This window comes from Homalodisca vitripennis, chromosome 2 (assembly GCF_021130785.1).
Source record: "Homalodisca vitripennis isolate AUS2020 chromosome 2, UT_GWSS_2.1, whole genome shotgun sequence".
NCBI lineage: Eukaryota > Metazoa > Arthropoda > Insecta > Hemiptera > Cicadellidae > Homalodisca > Homalodisca vitripennis.
In genome coordinates this window covers 110,036,300-110,058,436 of record NC_060208.1, presented here as the reverse complement: position 1 = coordinate 110,058,436, position 22,137 = coordinate 110,036,300, and the positions used below count along the sequence as shown (strand labels likewise).

The 22,137-nt window shown below is 31.5% G+C and overlaps 1 protein-coding gene across 1 annotated transcript in view; it reads left to right on the top strand.

The window, feature by feature from the left end:
* Positions 1-375: 375 nt before the first annotated feature.
* The window catches only part of LOC124354579 (RNA polymerase II subunit A C-terminal domain phosphatase), a 42,723-nt gene continuing 20,961 nt past the window's right edge, over positions 376-22,137 (top strand). Inside the window, exons 1-4 of the mRNA XM_046805146.1 lie at positions 376-638; positions 7,691-7,850; positions 11,357-11,482; positions 20,336-20,580. Coding sequence (XP_046661102.1) covers positions 391-638; positions 7,691-7,850; positions 11,357-11,482; positions 20,336-20,580 — 779 coding nt within the window. The 5' untranslated portion in view covers positions 376-390. The remainder of the gene's footprint in view (positions 639-7,690; positions 7,851-11,356; positions 11,483-20,335; positions 20,581-22,137) is intronic.

The following is a 22,137-nucleotide window of genomic DNA, read 5'->3' as shown; positions in this document are numbered from 1 at the left end:
CAAGTGCAGCACCAATTCAAAGGATTCAAAGGCTAACTTAGTTCTTGAACTATTAAAAATACACAAAGTACAAAAACTACAAACCTTGACTCTTTAAAATAAATGTATCTCGCTTTAAGGTTAGATAATTTAAATGTTATTATATAGTTATTTCATAGTTAGTTAAATTGTCTACAATATGTTGATGTTTAAAATAACTGAAAGATCATTACAACGAAGCTCATTTTTGATTATGTTGAAGAGTTTACATAGTTTTGAGGTTATATAGTAAGACAGACGTAGTATTTTAATCAATGAAGTACTCACTTTGTATGTTTTAGGAACTGAAATGTCATTGGCCAGAAAATGATGTTTCCTACTTTTGATCCAATTGTAAGTCGCGTTCCAAAGATGCTGAGGAAACAGTTTCCGGTCAATATGGGCGCTAAGGATGTGATCGTTTCTCTTCCAAGCCAAAATTCTGCAAAAATAGTGAAATGGAAAGTCGAAGAAGGAACAATAGTGTATGAAGGGAGAGTGTTATTACTTTATGATCTTAAATCAAACAATGGAACAGCCGAACTGAAGAAATTAAAGGCTACAGAGGTTGGAACTGTTCGCAAATTACTGGCCAAAGAAGGGGAACTAGTAGATGGAGGGTAAGTGGGTGACAAAAAAGCGCCAAATTTTAAACACATCTTAACATTTTTCCTCATTTTAAGTTCATACTTTTTTTTAGTTAACTTTTCAAATCACGTTTCAAACAATTTTAGGCTATTTATTTTTGTAATGAAATTAAATACATAAGTAATAATAGATTATTTCCTATTTCATTGCTACATTACTAAAATAAATAGGTTCTTAGGCCTAACAATTTTAGGCTTATTGCATAATTAAAAAATATTTATATATGAGCTACATAATGTTTACCTTATGTATCTTAGGCTAATAGTTAAAAAAAAAATCAGCACTAGAATGTTTTAGTTGTAGGGGATACTTTAACAAGTATTCTACACTTTTTATTCAATTGTTATTACCAAGCAATTCAGTATATTATCCAATTCGATATTATATTTGGATAATAAATAGTATGCAACAAGAATAATACTTTACAATAAGTCATAAACCTTTATTATCTGTAAGCAAAACACATAGAGTACATGCAATAGACAAAGTCAATGGCCATCAACATATAGATTGATGAGATACAAAACAGTACAGTATTTTGATTAAAAATTAAAACATTTACTAAAAGTTATAAAGATTTAAAAATTATCAAAGTTAACAAGGATAAAATTTACAGATCTAAGGCTAAAAAATTTATTCAAATCATTATTCATTCAATGTTTAATAATATAAATTTAACAATAAAAATGCAAAATAACAAAACCAACCATGGCCTAGACCTACATTTCAGAAAAACTTTGGGGCAGAGTATGATAAGCGAACCTGGTTTTTATATTGCATATTACAATCATTGATACTTTATATATTGAATAACATAACTTTTAACCTGTACCAATGTATATAAAATACTTAATTAAAGTCACATGTCTCAAATAAATAGAAATAGTTTAAACAATATAATGTCATAAATGATAGTAAAAACCTTAACCATTAATCAAACAAAAAGTTAAGACAGATGATAGGGAAAATGTTGTTTAAATAATAAAGAAAAAGTAACAACAATTAACTAAGTTAACATCTTGAAAACGAAAAAGGTACAGTAAATAAATATTTGGGTTACTTTGTATAGTTTTCTAAATTTAACAGTTTTTTTATATACTTAGTACAAGAAGTTACTTATAGAAAAAATTGTGTTTAGAATATAAAAATGTGTGCACAGTTAGTACATATGATGTAGTTATTGTTCAAATTAATTACTGGTGGTTGATTATATTAATGGGTATAATGATTAAATATTGTTTGATAATTTCTATATAAAAAACTGGGTCCGCTTATGGTACTCTATCCAAACTTTATAATATTTATAGCTTACTCAGATAGAAGTGAGCAACTGCTTTTGTGAAATGGAAGGGGGAGACTTTAATAAGCAGCCTATGCTCGTTATTCAATTGCTATTGTTGAACAGTTCGATATACTATCCAACTTCGATATGTACAAATCATACACAGTAAGAGTAACAAATAACTGTAACAAGAAGAATCTCGTACCTTACAATTTTTAAAACATAAATTTAGTAATAATATTAAGTTATAAAGTAGTAAGAAAACCAACTATGGCCTAGAATTAGATACATCAAAGAAACCTTACAATATTACCACTTGCCCAGTTTGATATTAACAAGTAACTGCTTTTGAAATGGAGGAAAGAATTCTCCCATTCCAAATTCCCAAAGCACTCATCCAAACCCCTAAACTCTTTTTCATCTTAACATTCAATCTATAAAAAATAAGGTAGATGTTTTAGACTTATTTTTAGATAGCTATGACTGTGATAATCCTAACTCTTAATGAACACTGGTTATTTTATGAAGAATCTGATTTGTATATACCAAATGGTTATCAATTAGCAAGTATTTACTGTAGAGAGAAACCACTCTGTAGGGGCGGCAGCTCAATCTTTGTAAAGTCCAAAATCCAATATAAAACTGTAGATATTAGTAATTTTTGTGTTGTCTTTGTTTTGGAAGCAACAGCTATATATTTAAAGGAGATTGATGTTGTTTATAGTTACCATCTACCGTACTCCAAAGAGTAATATTTTTAGTTTCTTTGACTATTTGGAGTCTTTAATGATATTTTTTAAATAAAAATTTTGCAACTGTGATACTAACAGGTGATTTTAATGTAGATGTAAGAAAAGATTCTTCTGAAAAATTTACTTTTTTGAATTTATTAAGATCATTTAATATGTATTGTCATAAATTTTGATACAACTAGAGAAGATGCTTGTCTTGACAATGTTGTTAGTAATTTAAGCAAAAAACAAAGTAAAATGTCAAGTTATCGAACCAAATGTATCTGATCATGCTGGTATATACACAGAGTTTTATGAGTTGCAATTTTTCAAATACAGTACCAGACAAAAATATTCTTAAAAGAAAAGTGAGAGATCTGTCTTTTGGTGCCATTGAAGGTTTGAAATATAGACTGAATCAGACTGACTGGTGGCAGCTTACTTTTTTTCAAACTGTTGACGATGCTTTTGATTTTTTTTATAAAAATATTAACAAGTTCACTTAAAGAATGCTGTCCTGTTAAAGATGTCAAAATCAAAGTAGAAATAGACAAAGGTTGACTGGTTTACACCTGAACTATATAAACTTAGAAATATAGTAACAGTGTTTTATGATAGATTCAAGATAAGTAAGGGCACAGAAAATGAAGCTGAACACAAAAAAATGTATATAGAAATAAAAAAGATGTATAAAAATAGAATTAAGGAAGAAAAACGATTAGCCACTGACAGATATATTATGAGAGCTCCAAATAAATGTAAAGCTGCTTGGAGTATAATAAAAAAGGAAATTCATTGTTAAGAAAGAAAGCGTTGAAGAATTAATAAAGCCTGATGACTTTAATGATTATTTTATAAATATAGTTAGTACTACACATTTGAAGCAAAATAATTTTGACACTGCTATTGAGCTTTTGAGTAATTATTTATCTAGATTTAATAATGCTAGTAAAAACATTCCCAATTAAATGTAATAACTGAATTTGAAATTTATAAATATGTATCTAAGTTGAGTGGATCAAAAAGCGAAGATTATTTTGGGTTTTCTAATAAAATCATCAAGGATATTATACCCTACATAGTAAAACCATTGACATTTCTATTCAACTGGATGTTATCTGAGGGGATTTTTCCTAAAGCACTGAAATGTTCCAAAGTAGTACCAGTATATAAGAAGGGCAGCAAGGCAGATCCTGCTAGTTACCGTCCCATTTCTTTGGTTCCCATACTGAGTAAGATTTTTGAGTGTTGTTTTAAAAGACCAATTGTATGATTTCTTTTCTCAAAACAATTTGCACTGTAAAGAACAATATGGATTTATAAAAAAATCAAACACTGTGAAAGCAATAGGAAAAAATTGTGGAAAACATTTTAAATAATTTTGAGAAAAAGATTATATTCATCTGCAACATTGATAGATTTAAGTAAAGCGTTTGACTGTATTAATCATGAGTTGTTGTTTAAAAAAGTTGTTTAGTTATGGCATAAAAACATAAAGCATTTACAATTATTGTCATCTTATTTATCTGACAGGAAACAGATGGTTGTCCAAGGGGAGAACAAGTCCGGTTTCAGAACAGTGAAATTGGGAGTTCCGCAAGGCTCTGTTTTGGACCTTTTCTGTTTATTTGTTGCAATCAATGATTTTTCATCTAGCCTACCTTGTAATTCTGTTTTGTACGCGGATGATACTACTCTTTTAAAACTGTAATAAAGACTCACAAACCTTAAAATCTGATCAAGAACGTTCATTTAAATTAGCTCTAGAATGGTTTAAAGCAAATGGGTTGGCAGTGAATCATAATAAAACTGAATATTTAACATTATCTCTACACAATAATACTAAATACAGTAATGATTCTGTTAAGTTATTGGGTGTTATCCTAGATAGTAAATTAAGCTGGCAACATCATGTTAAATTATTTATGTACTAAACTATCTAGAGTTATATACCTATTATGTAAACTAAGGAATACTGTTACTCAGGAGATGTTGATAACTGCTTATTATGCATTTTTCCACTCACACTTGAGGTATGGTGTGACTCTTTGGGGAAAACAGTTCCAGTGCCAAAAAAATATTTTTTTATGGCAAAAAAAAAGCTATTAGGATTTTAAAAAATGTTTTCTAAACAAGAATCTTGTTCACCTTTTTTCAAAAGAACTTCAAATTATGACCTTGCCAAGTTTATACATCTACTGCTCATTACTTGATGTAAAAGAAAATTTGAATAGTTTCATAAATAGACAAGATGTTCATACACACTGCACAAGAGAAAAAAGTATTTACTCGATCTACCCCCAGTCAGACTCGAAAAGACCAGAAACAGCCAGATATTTTTCAGTATAAAATGATTTAATAAATTACCAGAGAAAGCATGGAATGTTACACTTAATAATTTTAAAGTTACCATTGCAAAGTGGCTGAAAAATAAAGCTTTTTACACTGTTGAAGATTACCTAGCCTGTGATATTAGCTCATTAAGTTTTTAATCCATTGTTAATTTAAGATTTAGGATTGTTAGCACATATTGTATAGATTTTTAAATTATTTAATTGTAATTTTATTGTTTTTATTCACATTTATATTATTGTTATTTAGTTCTAGCTGGCAATACTGTATTTTGTCCTATAACTGTGCCTAGATTAAAGATTAGATTAAAGTAGGCTATATAATATGTTGACTTTGTCTATTGCATAATATGTATTGTGCTTAATGACAATAAAATATCTTGAATCTTGAATCTTGAATCCCCAGGAGCCAATTCCACATGTTGAAGCCACTTAAACAGTCACTTGTGAGAAATATCTCACATATTTTCCTCATATTCATCGCTGTTTTCAAAGTTTAGAAATATTAGTTACTTCTTGATGTTTATTGTTTACATTAAAATTACTATAACTAATTAGTTGAAATCATATGCTAAGTTAAATAAATTGTAATATTGAATTATTCCTTCAGATATAAACAGTCGAACCATTCGATAATAGCAATCGAATAACGAGTGTAGGCCGCTTATTAACCCTCCAAGGAGTGCGTGTAAACGCTACATAATGAGTAAGGACGTCATATGACGTATATTCTTATAGTGGCCCAAAGGAGTATGGACGCCATATTACGTTTAGCCTCTGTATTTTTGTATTATCGTAAATGCATTGCTATTACTGATTGCCTTTAGGTAGATTAGTCTGTAAAGTGGTTCCATCTATCGGCAACATACTTAACTTCCATGTTAGTGCTCCCATTCACTTGTAATCTGATTTTACCACCAGATCGCAGTAGACACCCGGTAGAAGCCACCGACTCAAGGTCTCGTCACGCGTGCATCGCATTGTTGTCGGAATATGCCGCCACATTATACTAGCCATTCCTTGTATACTGCATACTGTGGCCATATTTATCTTGTGAGAGTGACATATTTGTTAAACAACCATCTAGTTTGTTGCTGTTGTCCAAATGGCAGACAATACTGATTGAGTCTGCCGTAGTGAGGAAATAAGACATTTGATTTTGAAAAAGTACTGAAATATTGACTTGTAGAACACGTAGTCGTTTTTTATGAAGCTTTCAAATTTTTTAAGAGATTTTAAAGATTTTAATTTTTTACTCCTTTTGGTATTTTTTGGATTTCATCCGTTACTCATTTTAGACTATCAAAGGAAGACGTGATATGACGTCCATACTCCTTAAAGGGTTAAAGTATACCCAATGGAGGAAAGAATTCATATATAAAGGCAAACCCATGGTTATATCTAGAAATAGGCTCACATATAATTTCCTCATATTCGTTGTCATTTTCAAATTCTCAAAAATATTTGTTAGGCCATTTCTTACTGTTTATTGTTTACATTAAAAACTAATGTAACATTAAGTTGAAATTATAAGTTTTGTTAAATAACAATATTGTTCCAAATCCGCTATTGTTCCAAATCGCCATTGTAAAATCCAAAATAAAGTAATTTGTATGACATTTAAGTAATGGCTGCAAGTACAATGGCGAGTATCCCTCAAAATAGAAAAAAGTAACTAAATGTTTTGTTTGTTATATTTTGTAAATATGTATAAGTTAGCATAGATAGCTTTTTGTTCATCTTAAACTATTAATTCTTTAGATATAAAAAGCTGAACTAAGTATACTGTAATTTGAAATACTTACAACATAATACAGTTCAACATTTTGGTTTTGGCAGTTTGGATAATCATGAATTTTGATGATTGTGATTGTGGCCTGTTATTATTCAAAGCCAGTCTCTTAAATGTGACTCTGGCTTTGTGCATGTTGCAAGCATTTTTTTAAGCAATTTGAAAAAATACAAAACCTGTTTAATAATACATTGTAAGTTAAGGAATACATTTTTTCTTATGAAATAGTTTTTAAAACATTTACTATAGTTAATAAATATTATGTGTTAGTATAATATGTTGTCACAAGAAGAATGAGAACTGGAAAAGCATTTTTTACAGAAATATTAACTTGGCAGCCTTTTAGCAGTGGTAAAAAGTGGGTTGTAAAGTGAGCTTAGGTGTTCAGTAGAAATAAAATTAAAATTTATGTAATAACTTTTGTAAAAAAAACATTTTTTGTAACTCAAAAATTACAAAAGTTTTAAACATTAGGCTAAGTATGTTTTTGTATACCTTAGAGTAAGTGAATAATTTAAAAAAATGCAAATTTTCAGTGAAAACCCAAAAAATCTACTACACTGAATTTTTATATTTTATTTAAAATATATTGGTTATGGAAAATAAGTATAAAGTCAAAACGATTTCTTGTTTCACTGAACGATGGCAAATGTCCGGAAAAATCCTGTTTCCTTCAAAGTCAAAATAATACTAATCCTATACGCAAGAGATCCAAAAATTGTACCTGAATTAAAGCACTGTGGTGCATCCTATCAATCTTGCAGTTAAAACCAATGTGAAGTAGATTTAGCTTTATGCCAAATTAAAATAAATTGTTTAAGAATTGCAAAACATATATTCAATAGGCTAACATTGATGTCTGTGTTAGGGCTCCATTGTTGGAGTTGGAGCGAGGGTGTTCACATCCTACAGTGATGAATGACCTTTGCGCAGAATGTGGTGCTGATCTACGCAGAGAAAGTGTGATAAATGCTCATGCTTCTGTCCCAATGGTACATAGTGTACCAGATCTCAAAGTCAGCGAGGAGGTAGGCTAGTATAAATATGTCACCTTCTTTGTAATTAAAGATTTACACCACCACATCTCATTATAGCAAGGCTACTGTGTACAATTCTGGTTGTTTAATATATTGATGGAATTTGTAACAAATTAACACAGATAGAGTAGATGTGGAAACATTTTAAACAACATTACAAAATTGTAACTTACACGTTTCAAAACACTATTATATGGTACTCGTTCATCGCACCGACCACACTTACTTTTTGAATTAGGAAAATTAAAGAAACATTTAGACCTATAGAATAAGAATAAACACATATTGAACAAGGATAAACATTCCCTTATTGTTGTATTGTGTTGGTTTATCTTATTTCAATAGGTAAAGGTCAGTCGGGCAACACATCGCCTCAGCACAGCAGTCGGCTTGGTGACAGTGTTATGTTCTGTTGAATACTACATTTGTATTAACCTTTCTTACCCACATTTAACCTACCCAATCCATATTGTAACTTGTCATATCTTTAATCTATCCTATCTAGGGCAAATTTATTTGTCTTGGGAAAAAATGACTAAACCTAACTACCTCATTGTCAAAAAAATCACTCTAATATCATGTAAAGTAAAATATGATTTTTATAACTCAGATTTGGTTAAAATTAAGTACAGATTAACCTTATTAATCACCACAAAATTTCCATATTTACAAAAACTAAAAAATTAATACTTCGGCTAAGCTTTTATATAATGAAATCAAATATCAATAAAAGTTAGAACAACTGCAAGGCAGCTTGGAAACAAATTATCGAACTTCTAATTTCAAACACTGTACATCAAGTATCAGCCCAGATATTTTTAAATGGCATGTCATTGACTCTGTTACAGAAATAAAAGAAAGTCTAGGCAATACTTCTAATAGTGAAAGGAAAATAATAATCAGCAAGCATCCGATCCATCTAAATGATTTGAAATCACAGTAGGAAACATTCTTTATGGCTTAAAAATCTAAATAATTCTGATAGTTATTACCTGTCTAATAGTGTTATGAAAAAATATCGCTTATGTAATCGTCTCTCTCACTTACTTTTTTAATTTGTGTCTAAAGAATAGTTATTTACCTGGGAAAAATCATAAGAACCATAAGAATGCTTGCCCTGTTTTCAAATAAAGCTCAAGAAATAAGCCAGAGAAATAAGCCAACCTATCTCCAATATTCCAGGTTTTAGAGGTATTGGTCTAGTGACAAATTTGTGCTTACCTGAAAACATACAATCTTTTAAATGACCTGAAGAACATAAATTAATTGGGTTTCGGATTGGTTTATGTGTAGAGAGAAATAAATCTACTATTTCTAGCCTTGGACATACTGGTTAGGGACATTTTTCAAGTTTTGGAAGAATATGGTTATGCCCATGCCACATTGTGTGAACTAAAGAGGGATTTTGGTTGTGGATGTTCTGGAGGGAGACGTGGATGTTCTCACTATGAAATTGTCTATTTTTCGTTTCGGCAATAGATCAATTTTATTTCTCAAATCTTACTTAAATAGTTGAAACAAAATGTATGTAGTAATGGTATAACATATATGGTATAACAAAGCAGTGAAATATGGAATACTACAGGACTCCATACTTGATCCACTGCTGAGTGTTTCATATGTGTTAATGACCGGTCTCAGTTATGCCAGTCATAAATGCTGATGACACAACTTTTTTATGTATTGCAAAATATTTTAGTGGACTTAATTTTATACTTTCCTACTGAGTGGCGCAGTGTCTATTAATATTAGCACATATACCACACAATTCTCTTGTGACTATTGGTTTTGGTGGTGAGCATGTTAAATGTGGACATTACTCTAGCTATAATATAGAATGTTAACACTTTTCTAGTACATTGTCTACTAATGTTAGCACATACAAGAACTGTTAAAAAAATATGGTGATTTTTTTTAGTTTCCAGAGGTAGTGTATATTTGTTGTATAATTTTTGTTGGTGTTATAATGTGCATGTCTCTGACGTATGCCAATAAATTCGGCGATTTTAAATGTTCAGTTAATTTGTTGACTGTCAAAGTATACTTGAATCATGAAATATTAAAAGTCATCCCATTTTAGTCATTCTCTTGCTCTTCATTGCTCACAGAACCGATCAAAATCGAGTCATACAACTTCTTTTTCTGCTTTATTGGCACTTTACCTTCTAGGTAGGCTTTTTTTATCAGGTGGCATCATTTGACCAGGCTGAACGGCCAAGAAAAATGTCTGGCAATTCAGTCCACAGTTTATTGTGGACCTTATATGTAACCTTTACACTCCGAGCTGAACACAAAATTGAAAAAAGTGCTTATGGCAAATGAAAGTCTTTCATTGCATGACTTTCTTTTACTTTCTTCAGATACTGTTGTCCTTATATAAAAAAGTGGCCACCACTTTTTAAAGTCCAACATATCAGCTTGTGCTTGAGTCACAATACATTTTCCAACTTTAGCACTTTCCAAAGTTCAGTTATCTCATGAATGCTAAAAATTCTGTCATTTGTTTGGATCATCCTCTTCATCAGACTGAAATCTCAGTCACAGGGCAAGTAACTGTGTCCCCTGAGTAGAAAAAAAGTACTGAATCTTCTGACATTTTTTCAAATCAGTTAAAAATAAAAGAAATCTTGTTAGAGCCTATTTTTTATTTTGCCCACGGCAATTGTCCGAAAAAAATACCTAGATCTGTGATGTTGTTTTGGACATGTATTTAAAAATCTTATAAAAAGGAGCACATTTCATCGGGACATTTTCACCCTTCACCTTCATAGTACACATAAATACTGCTGGTTTTTAGTTTAATATTTTTGATACAAAACTCATTGACTGTTAGTTGTCGAAGGTCTTGTTCTTCAAAAGAGACATATTCTGCATGACATCAAAAGCTATGAAAAGGACATTCGTTTCAGCCTAACCTTCATCAGAGGCTTAATGTTGTAATGCTTCATAAAATGTACGACTATGTCGTCTCTGTTCACTATGACCTCTGCCACCGCTACTCTTTTACCAGTTTCAGTTATGCGGGGATTTAATTTTTAAATTAACCTTCAATTCAAGAAGCATCCTTAAGCTTTGGCAAGATAAACCTCTCTGATATACAGAGGAGCACAAACCTCTCTGATATACAGAGGAGCACAATGGTTCACTCTAGTTGGGCTTATACAACTGTTAGTTGCTTTGGAATATTAATCTTCCATGGAACTACTGACTTCTACATCAACACATTATCAATGAAAGAAAAGCAGTAAAAATAATTAATAGCCAAGCATGGTAAAATTTTATGATGGCTGCCAGGATGTAGTCCAGTCCTTTTTCTTCTCAATAAAGGAAACAAAATAAGCTCTTGGATACTTAGTTTCACTTACCTAACAAAATGTAAACGTTATAAATTATTGTATAATTATACAAGTAGTCTAAGTAGTTTTTTGTGTGATACAAGTTATCTAATTTAATAACATTGAAAAAGTTTCATTTCTTTAACTTTTTTTTATTTCTAGCAAGCTCAAATATTGGGAAAAGCAGATGAAGAAAGACTTCTCAAGGACAGAAAACTTGTTCTGTTGGTTGACTTGGATCAAACATTAATACACACGACAAATGATAACATTCCAAACAACTTAAGGGTGAGTTTAGAGATTTAAATTTATTTTGTTAGAAGTTAATGAATAGCAGACTAATATTATTTTGTTGACTAACTAATGCCATTCAAATAAGTGAATCATGAAATGTTAAACCGGCATCAGTCATTTCCTAGGCTAAATTCACTTTTTGGCAATTTTAAAAACTACATTACAAGACACACATTTTGGTGTTATAAAGACATCAGTCAAGAGTTCTGAAAGTGTGCTTTAATTTGATTGGAAAATTGCATATTCTTTTTTGAAAGGCTATAAGTTGTTGACCCATGCTCCTTTAACGAACTACTCTATATAAAAACAGCTGACTGCTTCCTTGATCTCACACTGTCATTCACTTCACTAACTGTCAGTGGAGTTTATGTTTCAGCCATTTGTGTAAGACTTAGTTCTCTTAGTTTTTGTTTAATTAAAACTATTTTAGCTAAGAGTGAAAGTGAAGAACATGAACACTGTGCACCAAACAATCCTTCTAAAAGGAAGTATAAAGATGCAAGTGAATACAACAAAAATAAAATAAAAGAAGTGATTTTAAAAAGAAAGGCCTATGAAAAACCATAAGGAAACTAAGTGCTTGAAAAAAGAGATTGTAAGTAAGTGTGTATTTACTTTTGTAAATTTTGTTGCTGTGTTGTTATTTTTTATTATACCTTTTTGAAAACGGCAAAGCCGAAATATTAAAGGAACTTTATATCAAGAAGTCTAATAATTGATGTGTGTGTGTGTGTGTGTGTGTGTGTGTGTGTGTGTGTGTGTGTGTGTGTGTGTGTGTGTGTGTGTGTGTTAGTCATAACATGAAACACACAAAATCTAAAGTAAACTAAATCCTACTAAAGAATCTTTTTGAAAACATAATCATTTTAATTTTGGGAAACATGCAATTGAATTTTTGATGAAGATTATTCCAATGTTTTATTGTTATGAAATTGTGATAAATGTTAATTTTAATTTAATACTTCCAATGTGTTATATTTCAAGATTTAACAAACTAAAATTTATCAGTGGTTTAAAAATCAACAACAATTTACTTGGAACTCCCATTGTTTTTGGGTCCAGTATTTTGCACTCTGTAACAACTGGACAGACTAGAACTGGAGACCATCACTGCTACAACACAAGAAATAGACATCACTTTGCTCTTGAAACACACCACCTAAGTTTATATGAGAGGAAACCATCATACAAAGGAGCAATCTATTTCAACATTCTACCAGACTCACTGAAGAAAACACCAGTCAAACACCTGAAGAACTCACTCAAAAGTTGGTTTCTCCAGCAACCCTTCTACACTATTCAAGAGTTCATAAACTGGAAATCAATTGCATCATGAACTGATATTTTAAATTTTATGTTCTGTATGTCCTTTATTGTATTGACAAAAATTCTAAACTCAACGTTTATGAATAAAGAATATTGTCTATTGTCTATTGTAAGAATAAATAAAAACTGTTGTTTTAACATGTTGACTACAGCAGAATCCTTATGGGGCACAGTGCAAGTAGTTGGCCTTAGTCATGATACCGCAGCAATGAAGGTGTTAAAATTTTGAAAAAGATACACTTAATTAAATAATTTTAATTGTAATTTATTATGTATTGTTTTGATACTTTTTAAAGTATGGTGTTGAACTATAAGAAATGTCCGTTAAAATTAACCAATCTCTTATCACCATTGCCGCACAATTTTAGAAAATACACTATTTTATAATTGGCAAAATAAATGCATATTAAGCTACGTATAAATGTATAAAATAATGAAGAAAATTTCAAAACTATTGAATGAAAAAATGTTTTTTTAACAAAAGTGTAGGAAATTTTATGAGCATTCCAGACCACTATTACTTTCTTATCTAGCTTCATATATAATATAGCTGTGAGACATATACTTTTGTTAATCTATTTATCCATAATTTATTTTATAATGATAAAGGAGGATATTTGGTAATCTTTTGAGATAGAGAACTCCCACTTACAAATTGAATATAAAATTAAAATTTCTTCCAAAACCAAAGGAGAAACTGGAACAAAACTACAATTAAATAAAATGAATAACTGCTAGTTGTTATCACTTCTCATGAAGTCAGCTTAAGAAGTCACATAGATGACTTAGTGCTACTACTTAACATAATCTGGATCAAAAATTTATCTAGAATGTTCTGTATTACTACACTGATTTGACATCTTGCACCAGGATCATACAAAATATAATATTCACTTTTTTGTAAATCTAATTTAAATTTAAATCTGACACCATTCACTTATATGTATGTACAGTGTATGAGTAAAGGACTTTTTAACCTGTTGACGAGTGCGCACGGCATTTGCCGTGCAAAAAAACGTGCGCCACGTAGAACACAAAACAAAAAAAACTGTTAAATGTTAATAAACTTGTTTATTATAGTTTAAATGTATATAAAAATACATTGTAGATTGTTAAAACCAATAACCTCGTTTTAAAACTTTGCTAGTGTGTGATACTGCTCAAAACAAGGATATATACAAAGGGCAACCTCACATGTTGAACATTCATAGTTGGTTTCTTTTCTTCTTTGTCCAGTTCGAGTGGTGTGTTTACATGCACACATAGCACTGCCTAGATTTTGTGTAGTTTACGCTTCTTTGTGTCATTCTGGGGAAGTGGCCTTATAAAATGGCGACCTTGGAGGCGTAGCGGGTCTTGTGTCCTGCCTCTGTAAAATATTTTTTTAAATTATCACCAGGTGCCACCACGATACAGGACTAGCAACACTGTACAGCGACACTATTAGGAACAACTGAAAAGTTCCAAAAATCTCCGCTAGATGCCACAATAAGTCAGTGAGAACGAACTTACAGTCATTAGTCTGCAACGGAAAATGCCGTGCTCCCTCATAATAACTCTATATGAAGAGGGAGGTTCACACTGGAGCTTCCTACTCTTCAGTAGAGAGGACAATAATTTCTTTTACTATGACTCTTTTAAGGGGAAAAATTATCCCTCTACTGAACTTATTGCAAATAAGCTATGTGCACATCTGAGCGGTAACCATAAACCTGTGATCAAGATGATCAATGGACCCCAACAAACAAACTGTTATGATTGTGGTATTTTTACCTGCTATGTGATAGACTGGATTGTATACAATATTATTAACGATGGAACCCCAAGTCTTAACAAAATCAAAGAAAACATGTTAAGCGAGGCTGATCTTATACAAAAACGCTCTATCATGGCTTATATAATAAAAAACAATGTCATAATTGAAAACAGAACACTTTGGTCAATTATTTTTAAAGTATATGAACATGTGAAACCATCAGTTCCTCCCACTGCCAATCCCAGTTCACACAAAGCATTACCACATTTAACACAGGAGAAACTGAATCAACAGACTGAAGGTAGTGTTCTAAATAACAACGAGTGGACTCAAGTTAAACATAGTAAAACCACGCCTAGAAGTAAACATATCAATGATAAATACACTATTCAGAGAGAGGTTGGCATGTCAAACAAATATATTCTGGGTCAAAGTAATAACGTTCCAAAATATTTTAAGAATGAAAATAAAACTCCAAGCAAGATTAATAATGGAAAAGATAACAAATTAAATAACAAAACATCAAGAAATAGGAATATTTATACTAAAGTGAATAAACTCAAGAACAGAATAAATGCAGAATTCTACTCAGATAGTCAAGGAAGAGGTATAATCGAAATAATTAATAATTTTAGTAAAGGAAAAATAAACTTGGATGGATTAGTTACTCCAGGAGCTACTATCAAAACTGTTCTGAATAATGCTGCAAAATCTCATTGTAAGCCACTTATAATAATAGCAGGAACTAATGACATGTTGCAGAAATCTACTACAACATTCTACAACAAACTAGAAAATGAACTACGCATTCTTAGTAAGATGAGAGCCGTGTGCATCACAACGATCCCTCAGCGCTACGATGCACACAAGAATAACCCTATACATGATGACATAGCCTTGGTAAACAATTATATAAGAGAAATAACAATACGAATGAAGAATGTACACCTTATTGATCTGGACGTATTGAGACAATGTCATTTTACAACGCATGGACTGCATTTAAATTATCGAGGGAAGAAAAAGCTGTCCTATATGATTATTGATGCACTCGAGAATATTAATGAAAGCACTTGTCACTTGGAATCCGCTGATACAACTACTCAACCTATTTCAAAACCTGCTGATCACCTTCCCAACTACACTTCAGTTAAATCACAGACAGGTAACTCTTCAGAGGGAAATATACTAATTATTGAAGACAATTTTAAAAATGTGATATCACAGTTCTTGTATAATGAGCAGGTTGCTTTTGCTCACTGCATTTCAGCGGATCTTGACAGTAAGAGTAATATGAGTGCAGGTGTGGCAACGATTTTTAAGGAACAGTTTGGAAAGCCTTTGTGCTGCCTTTCCCATCACTTATCACGTCAAAAGTTACAAAATGGTGCTACAATATATGGACTGATCACTAAACCTAAGTATTACAATAAACCTACTATAGAAGACTATAGTTTAGCATTTCAACATCTGACAGAAGACTTCATCAGAAGAGGATTGAAATACCTTATATGCCCACCTGTGGGTTGTACTAGAGACAAAATTTCGCCAAGTGTTTTTGCTGCAAACATAATAAAATTTCAACAACTTACTGGAGCTTCTATTCGAATAATCACATATAATGAACATTCTAAACAAGAACTAAGAAACGGACTTCCATACCTTGACTTTGTGAAGACTCTGAACAATTTCATTCCTCACAACTTACAGAGTAAGATACCTGCTGGCATTGTTGACCAGCCAGCCAACTTCTCATCCATGATGGAGTTTCCACCCTTACTTCCCTCGAAGGAAATGTCTACCAGCTACAACCAGAGTGTGAAATCAAGTTTCAGTGAGAGTGTCAATGTGAGTGAGGTGGTTAATCAGAGCCAGAGTGAAGTTGTGCCTCATTTTTTATTCCAAACCCCTCCGCAAAGGAATCATGTATAGACTTAACAACAACCCAAGAATCGTTTCCAGAGAGCATTTTGCACAATGCTACATGTTGTAATAAGCTAAACAATGTTACTGGTACTGAGATCAGTGTTAAGAATACTCCTATTGCCTTAAAATTATTCCACCAAAACATAAATTTTTTATCCGCAAAAATTGACCCATTGGAAGTTACTCTAGATGATATAAAACCAGACATACTAATCGTTACAGAACATAAAATGAAAAAAGATGAAATTACCAGGCTTAATATTCTAAATTATAGCACTCACTCCTACTATGCTAGGTGCAGTATGAATGGTGGAGGTGTAATTATTTTGGCAAAAAACACCATTAAAATTAAAGAAATAATGTTTCCTGCAATAAAAAATTTATTATGTGATCAAATTTTTGAGCTATGTTTGGTTGAGGTTTATTGGGGTAATTTAAAAATATTATTAGGTGGTATCTACAGGTCTCCAATCAATGTAAATGTGAATATATTCCTGGAAAATCTGAATTCGGTTTTTAGCATTCTAACCAATAGGTACAAGTATATAGTGATATGTGGAGATATTAACATCAACACCTTGACAAATAATTCTTATGTGAAAAATCTAAAACACCTATTAAAACAATACAATATGAAATACTTAATAGACTTCCCCACTAGATCAACCGGCACTACTCAGTCAGCAATAGACAATATTATAACCAATCTCAAACAATCACAGATTCAAGTTGAGTGTGTGAATGCAATGTTGTCAGATCATGATGGCCAGTTAGTTACAATATTCGATTATGTATCTAACTCAGTGCAACAACAAAATTATTCATTCAAGTATTCCAGGGTATTTTCTGATGAAAATATGAGAGATTTTAATCTAGCATTAAGTTTAGAAACATGGAGACAGCTTTATAAAGCTCCAGATCATTTAAAATATGACACCTTTATCCAAATCTTTTTATATTACTTTAATACTTATTTTCCAATTGTAAAGGTCAGAAATTACTTAGGTAAAAAACCTTGGGTTAGCAAAGATCTAAAACTAGAAAAAAAGAAACTAATTACTGAAAGTAATGCTGCCCGAAGAACAAAATCGCAAAGAGACATTGACAACGTAAAACTTAAATATAATACTTTTAAAAATAAAATTATTCAAGAAAAACAAAATTACTATGCTAACAAAATTAAAAGATCTAAAAATTGTCAAAGAGTCACTTGGAAAATCATTAACTATGAAACAGGTATTACTAAACCAAATACAAAAAATATATACATCAGGCACAATAATAAAATAGTATCAGATCCTGGTAAAGTTAGTGACATTTTTAATAATTACTATGTAACTTCAATTGAGGATAAAGCCAAAATTTAACACATCTCAAAAATCTTAGTTTTAATGCTTTTAATAATTTTTCAGATATTAATTTTCAATGCAAACTAATTGATAGAGATGATATTATTAGAATCACCAGAAGTCTAAAAAGTAGTTATAGCACTGGATATGATGACATACCAGTGCCAATATTAAAATATGCAATGGAATTTATAACTGACCCACTGCTTCATATAGTTAATTCATCTTTCCTCTCTGGGCAATTCCCTGAAAAACTAAAAATTACAAAAATAAAACCTCTATTTAAAAAAGGCGATCAGTTTGATGCAGCAAATTATCGGCCACTTGCATTGCTCCCAGTTATATCCAAAATATATGAACGTGCAATGTCTAACCAGCTGGTTGACTATTTAGAAAGAAACAAATTACTTGATAGCATACAACATGGGTTTAGAAAAAGTAAATCTGTAGTTACAGCTGCCACTGATTTCATTGAGTCAGTGATTGATTCTGTGGATAGAGTGGAAAAGGTAATAGGAGTATTTATGGATCTCCATAAAGCATTTGACAGTGTTAGTCATGCTAAGTTACTAACTAAGTTATCGCAGTTTGGTATCCATGGGAAGGAGTACAACTGGCTAAAATCATATATACAAAACAGACAGCAGTTTGTGGAAATACATAATCTGAATAACAAGAACAATTTAACTAGTAAATATAATTCTAATTTAAAACAAACTTCTTATGGTGTTCCTCAAGGATCCATTTTGGGGCCACTTCTATTCCTCTGCTACCTAAAAGGAATTCCAGAGCTAAATAAATTATGCTTATACGCTGATGATGCCACTCTAAGAATTACTGCTTCATCTAAAGAGGAAATAGAGGAGTTTGCTTTTCTCAGCGTCTCAAAAGTAAATCAGTTTTTCAAAGAAAACAACTTAATTTTAAATCCGACAAAAACAAGCTATATGGAATTTGGTACCAACCAATGCAGAAATAAAATTAATCCTCATATAGAAATAGATGAAGTGGCTATAGTTAAAGAAGAAGAAGTAAAGTTTTTGGGTTTAACGTTAGACAGTTCGCTGACATGGAATAAACATTCAGAAAAAATAGTTTCAAAAATTAACTCTTATATTTGGTATCTCATTATATGGATCCACATCAATAAAAAATTTAAATTCAATTTTAGTGATACAAAAAAAAGCAATTCGTGTCATTTTAAAACTTAAATGGAATGAAAGTGTGAAGGATCACTTTCCTCAACTGGGTATCATGACGGTTTACAGTGCATATATATATATATATATATATATATATATATATATATATATATATATGAAACTATAATGTCAGTGATGAACCGTACTCATAGCTTAGGCAAGAGTGGTGAGACCCATAATTATAATACAAGAAATAGAAATAATATGGCAGTAGCTCAACATAACTTACACTTTTTCTGTAAAAAACCAATATACATAGGAGCTAAATTTTTTAATTTGCTGCCAAGCAATATAAAATTAATAGAAAATAATAAATTATTTAAAAGTAAACTTAAAAGCTATCTGACTGAAATGCCGTTGTACTCCTTTTCTGAATTTTATACAATTCACAATAGTTTTTACAATCATTAAAATTACATTGTATTATATTTAGTTAGATACTAATGTAAATCATATTTAGTAAACTTAACCATTTACTTTCTTAATCATGTGACGCCATTCATGTACACCATGTGTAACGATCGAATAAAGATTTTTCTGATTCTGATTCATACGGGACCAAACGGCAAATGCTGTGCGCACTCATTTGGGTATGTTTTGCTGTACTCGTCAACAGGTTAATTTGAATAAATCCGTGATACCAATGCATGCAGTGTACTGTGTTCTCATGGATGTGTCACTAAATACAGAAATAGGTAGTCCACATTATCATTTCCTCTACTATTTTATTGAATGTTTGCTAAATATAAATACCACCAAACCCAACCCTCCTTTCTAAGAGAGTGTTTTTGAACTGATCATAATTAGCCTGTCTTCCCTATGCCTAAATGTATGTGATTTCAATGTGTGATTATTCTCAGTATTTTTGAAAGGTAAGCTAGCAAGTAGTAACAGTTCACTATCAACTTTTACTCTGACTGAGTAGGCCTAATGTGTTGTATAACAGTTAACCTATAATTCTCATCCTAGCTGTCACTTTTTCCCTGTGAATGTAGGTCATGTTTGTACCAGTCAATGCCAGCAAGTATTATTAGTTCACTCTAATCTGTGACTTGTAACTTTTAAGAGTAGATCCGTTTCTATACCACTTGGATATGCCTGTCAGTTTATGGTATGATGGGTATTATTGCATATTGAAGATATTATCTAACATATCACTCTTATGAAGAGATAGTGATCTGAATCATATAAAAACTGTTAAAAACGTTTCCTACCCTGTGTATTATTAATCTTGTATTTGGATCTTTTGCAAGGAGCTCAATAATGATTCTTTTCCTTGATTTGGCAGGACGTGTACCATTTTCAGCTGTACGGTCCAAGGTCACCCTGGTACCACACAAGGCTTCGGCCTGGTACTCAACAGTTCCTGTCCAAAGTGAGTCGCCAGTACGAGCTGCATATATGTACGTTCGGCGCACGCAACTATGCTCACATGATCGCTCACTTCTTAGATCCTGATGGCAAGTTCTTTTCACACAGGATACTCTCACGTGATGAATGCTTCAACCCTAACTCAAAGATGGCCAATTTAAAGTAAGTTATCTTGAGTTAAAAAATAAACACTAGGCTAGGTACTATTTCTTACTAAGATTATACTTCATCTACATTTTTTTATCTTTTTAGAATTATTTGGTGTAAATATTTTAAAACATAAAAAATACTGTACACTTACAAAGCAGGTGCCGCCTTCATCAGGTGTCTAATGGAACTATCTTTACTTCTTTTACTGTTCTTCCTCAAAAGCTTTCCAATCATTAGACACCACACTCAGTTAAATAAAACTGCAGTAGGGTTCATCAGAAAGTGCAGTTGAGGGAGGAGTCTATTTGTCATGTGACCTTGGAGCAGTAAAAATGTAAAATTTACATTTGAAGTTAGTAAAAAAAATTACTACTCAGTGGCTTATTTACGTGTTGAGATAAATGGGATGAAAGGAAATATTGTTTTGTATTAGCCTTTAACATGTAACTTAAAACTTTTGTAGTAACTTAGTTTTTAATATAAATTAAAAATTCATATAAATAACACATAAACATTAATTTCCCATATTTTTAATAGTTAGAAAATACAAGTATCTTTGATACATATATATATATATATATATATATATATATATATATATATATATACATATATATAATAAAGGAATTAATATAATTTGCATACAGTAGAACCCCTCATATCCGGCCACCAAGGGACCGAGCCTCTGGCCGGATAACGATTCGGCCGGATAAACCAACCTACAGTACACAACACTTGACGAAACAAAACAATTGTACTGTACTGTAGTAACCGCACTGGAAATAATCAACGAACTGTTTAGAGGTTAAACCTACTAGCTGAACTGAGGACAACACAGGAAAATGTAAACAAATAGATACACCAAAATAACGCACGAGTCGTGGGAGACTAGTGCGTGCAACTGCGCGCGACTGCAAGCCGTGGTAAATAAATTTCGATATTGGCTTCCGGGAAGTGGCCGGATAAACCGAGGTGCGGTAAAACCGAGGCCGGATATGAGGGGTTCTACTGTAGTAGAATCATGTTATGTTCAATAAACATTAAATTTGGTAAGAACTTTATCAAATACATCTGAGAACTACATTCCTTTTCAAAGATATACTTCAGTACATAAAGGTGGGGATTTGTTACCTCAACGGTTTGGTTACACACTTTGGTTGTACTCAGTGTGTTTTGAAATTTATTTATTCTAAACAAATGGTTAACCCTTTTATTGCTACAGCTTCACTGAAAGCGACTCAGCTGTTTAGTCTCAAAGTGCTGGATCGTTGTCAGCAATTCTACATATTTTATGTAATAGATGCCTTAGTTATGTAATGTTTCTGGTCGCTAGAAGCAATTTCCTGTTCCAAAGGGTTCAGCCTTTTAATTTTTTCACTGTAGTTGTCATGAGCTGTTTATGTCTAAGATATATGAGCAAAAAAGCAAGTCATTTGATTTTCTTGGTTCAGCTGGTTTGTTTTCTTGCCAATTTGCTGCCAAGCAATCTGTTTTGTTGTAATATTTCAGTGTTTATTTAGTGTAATACATTTTGTATTGTGAATTAGTATTTTGTAATATGACTCACCT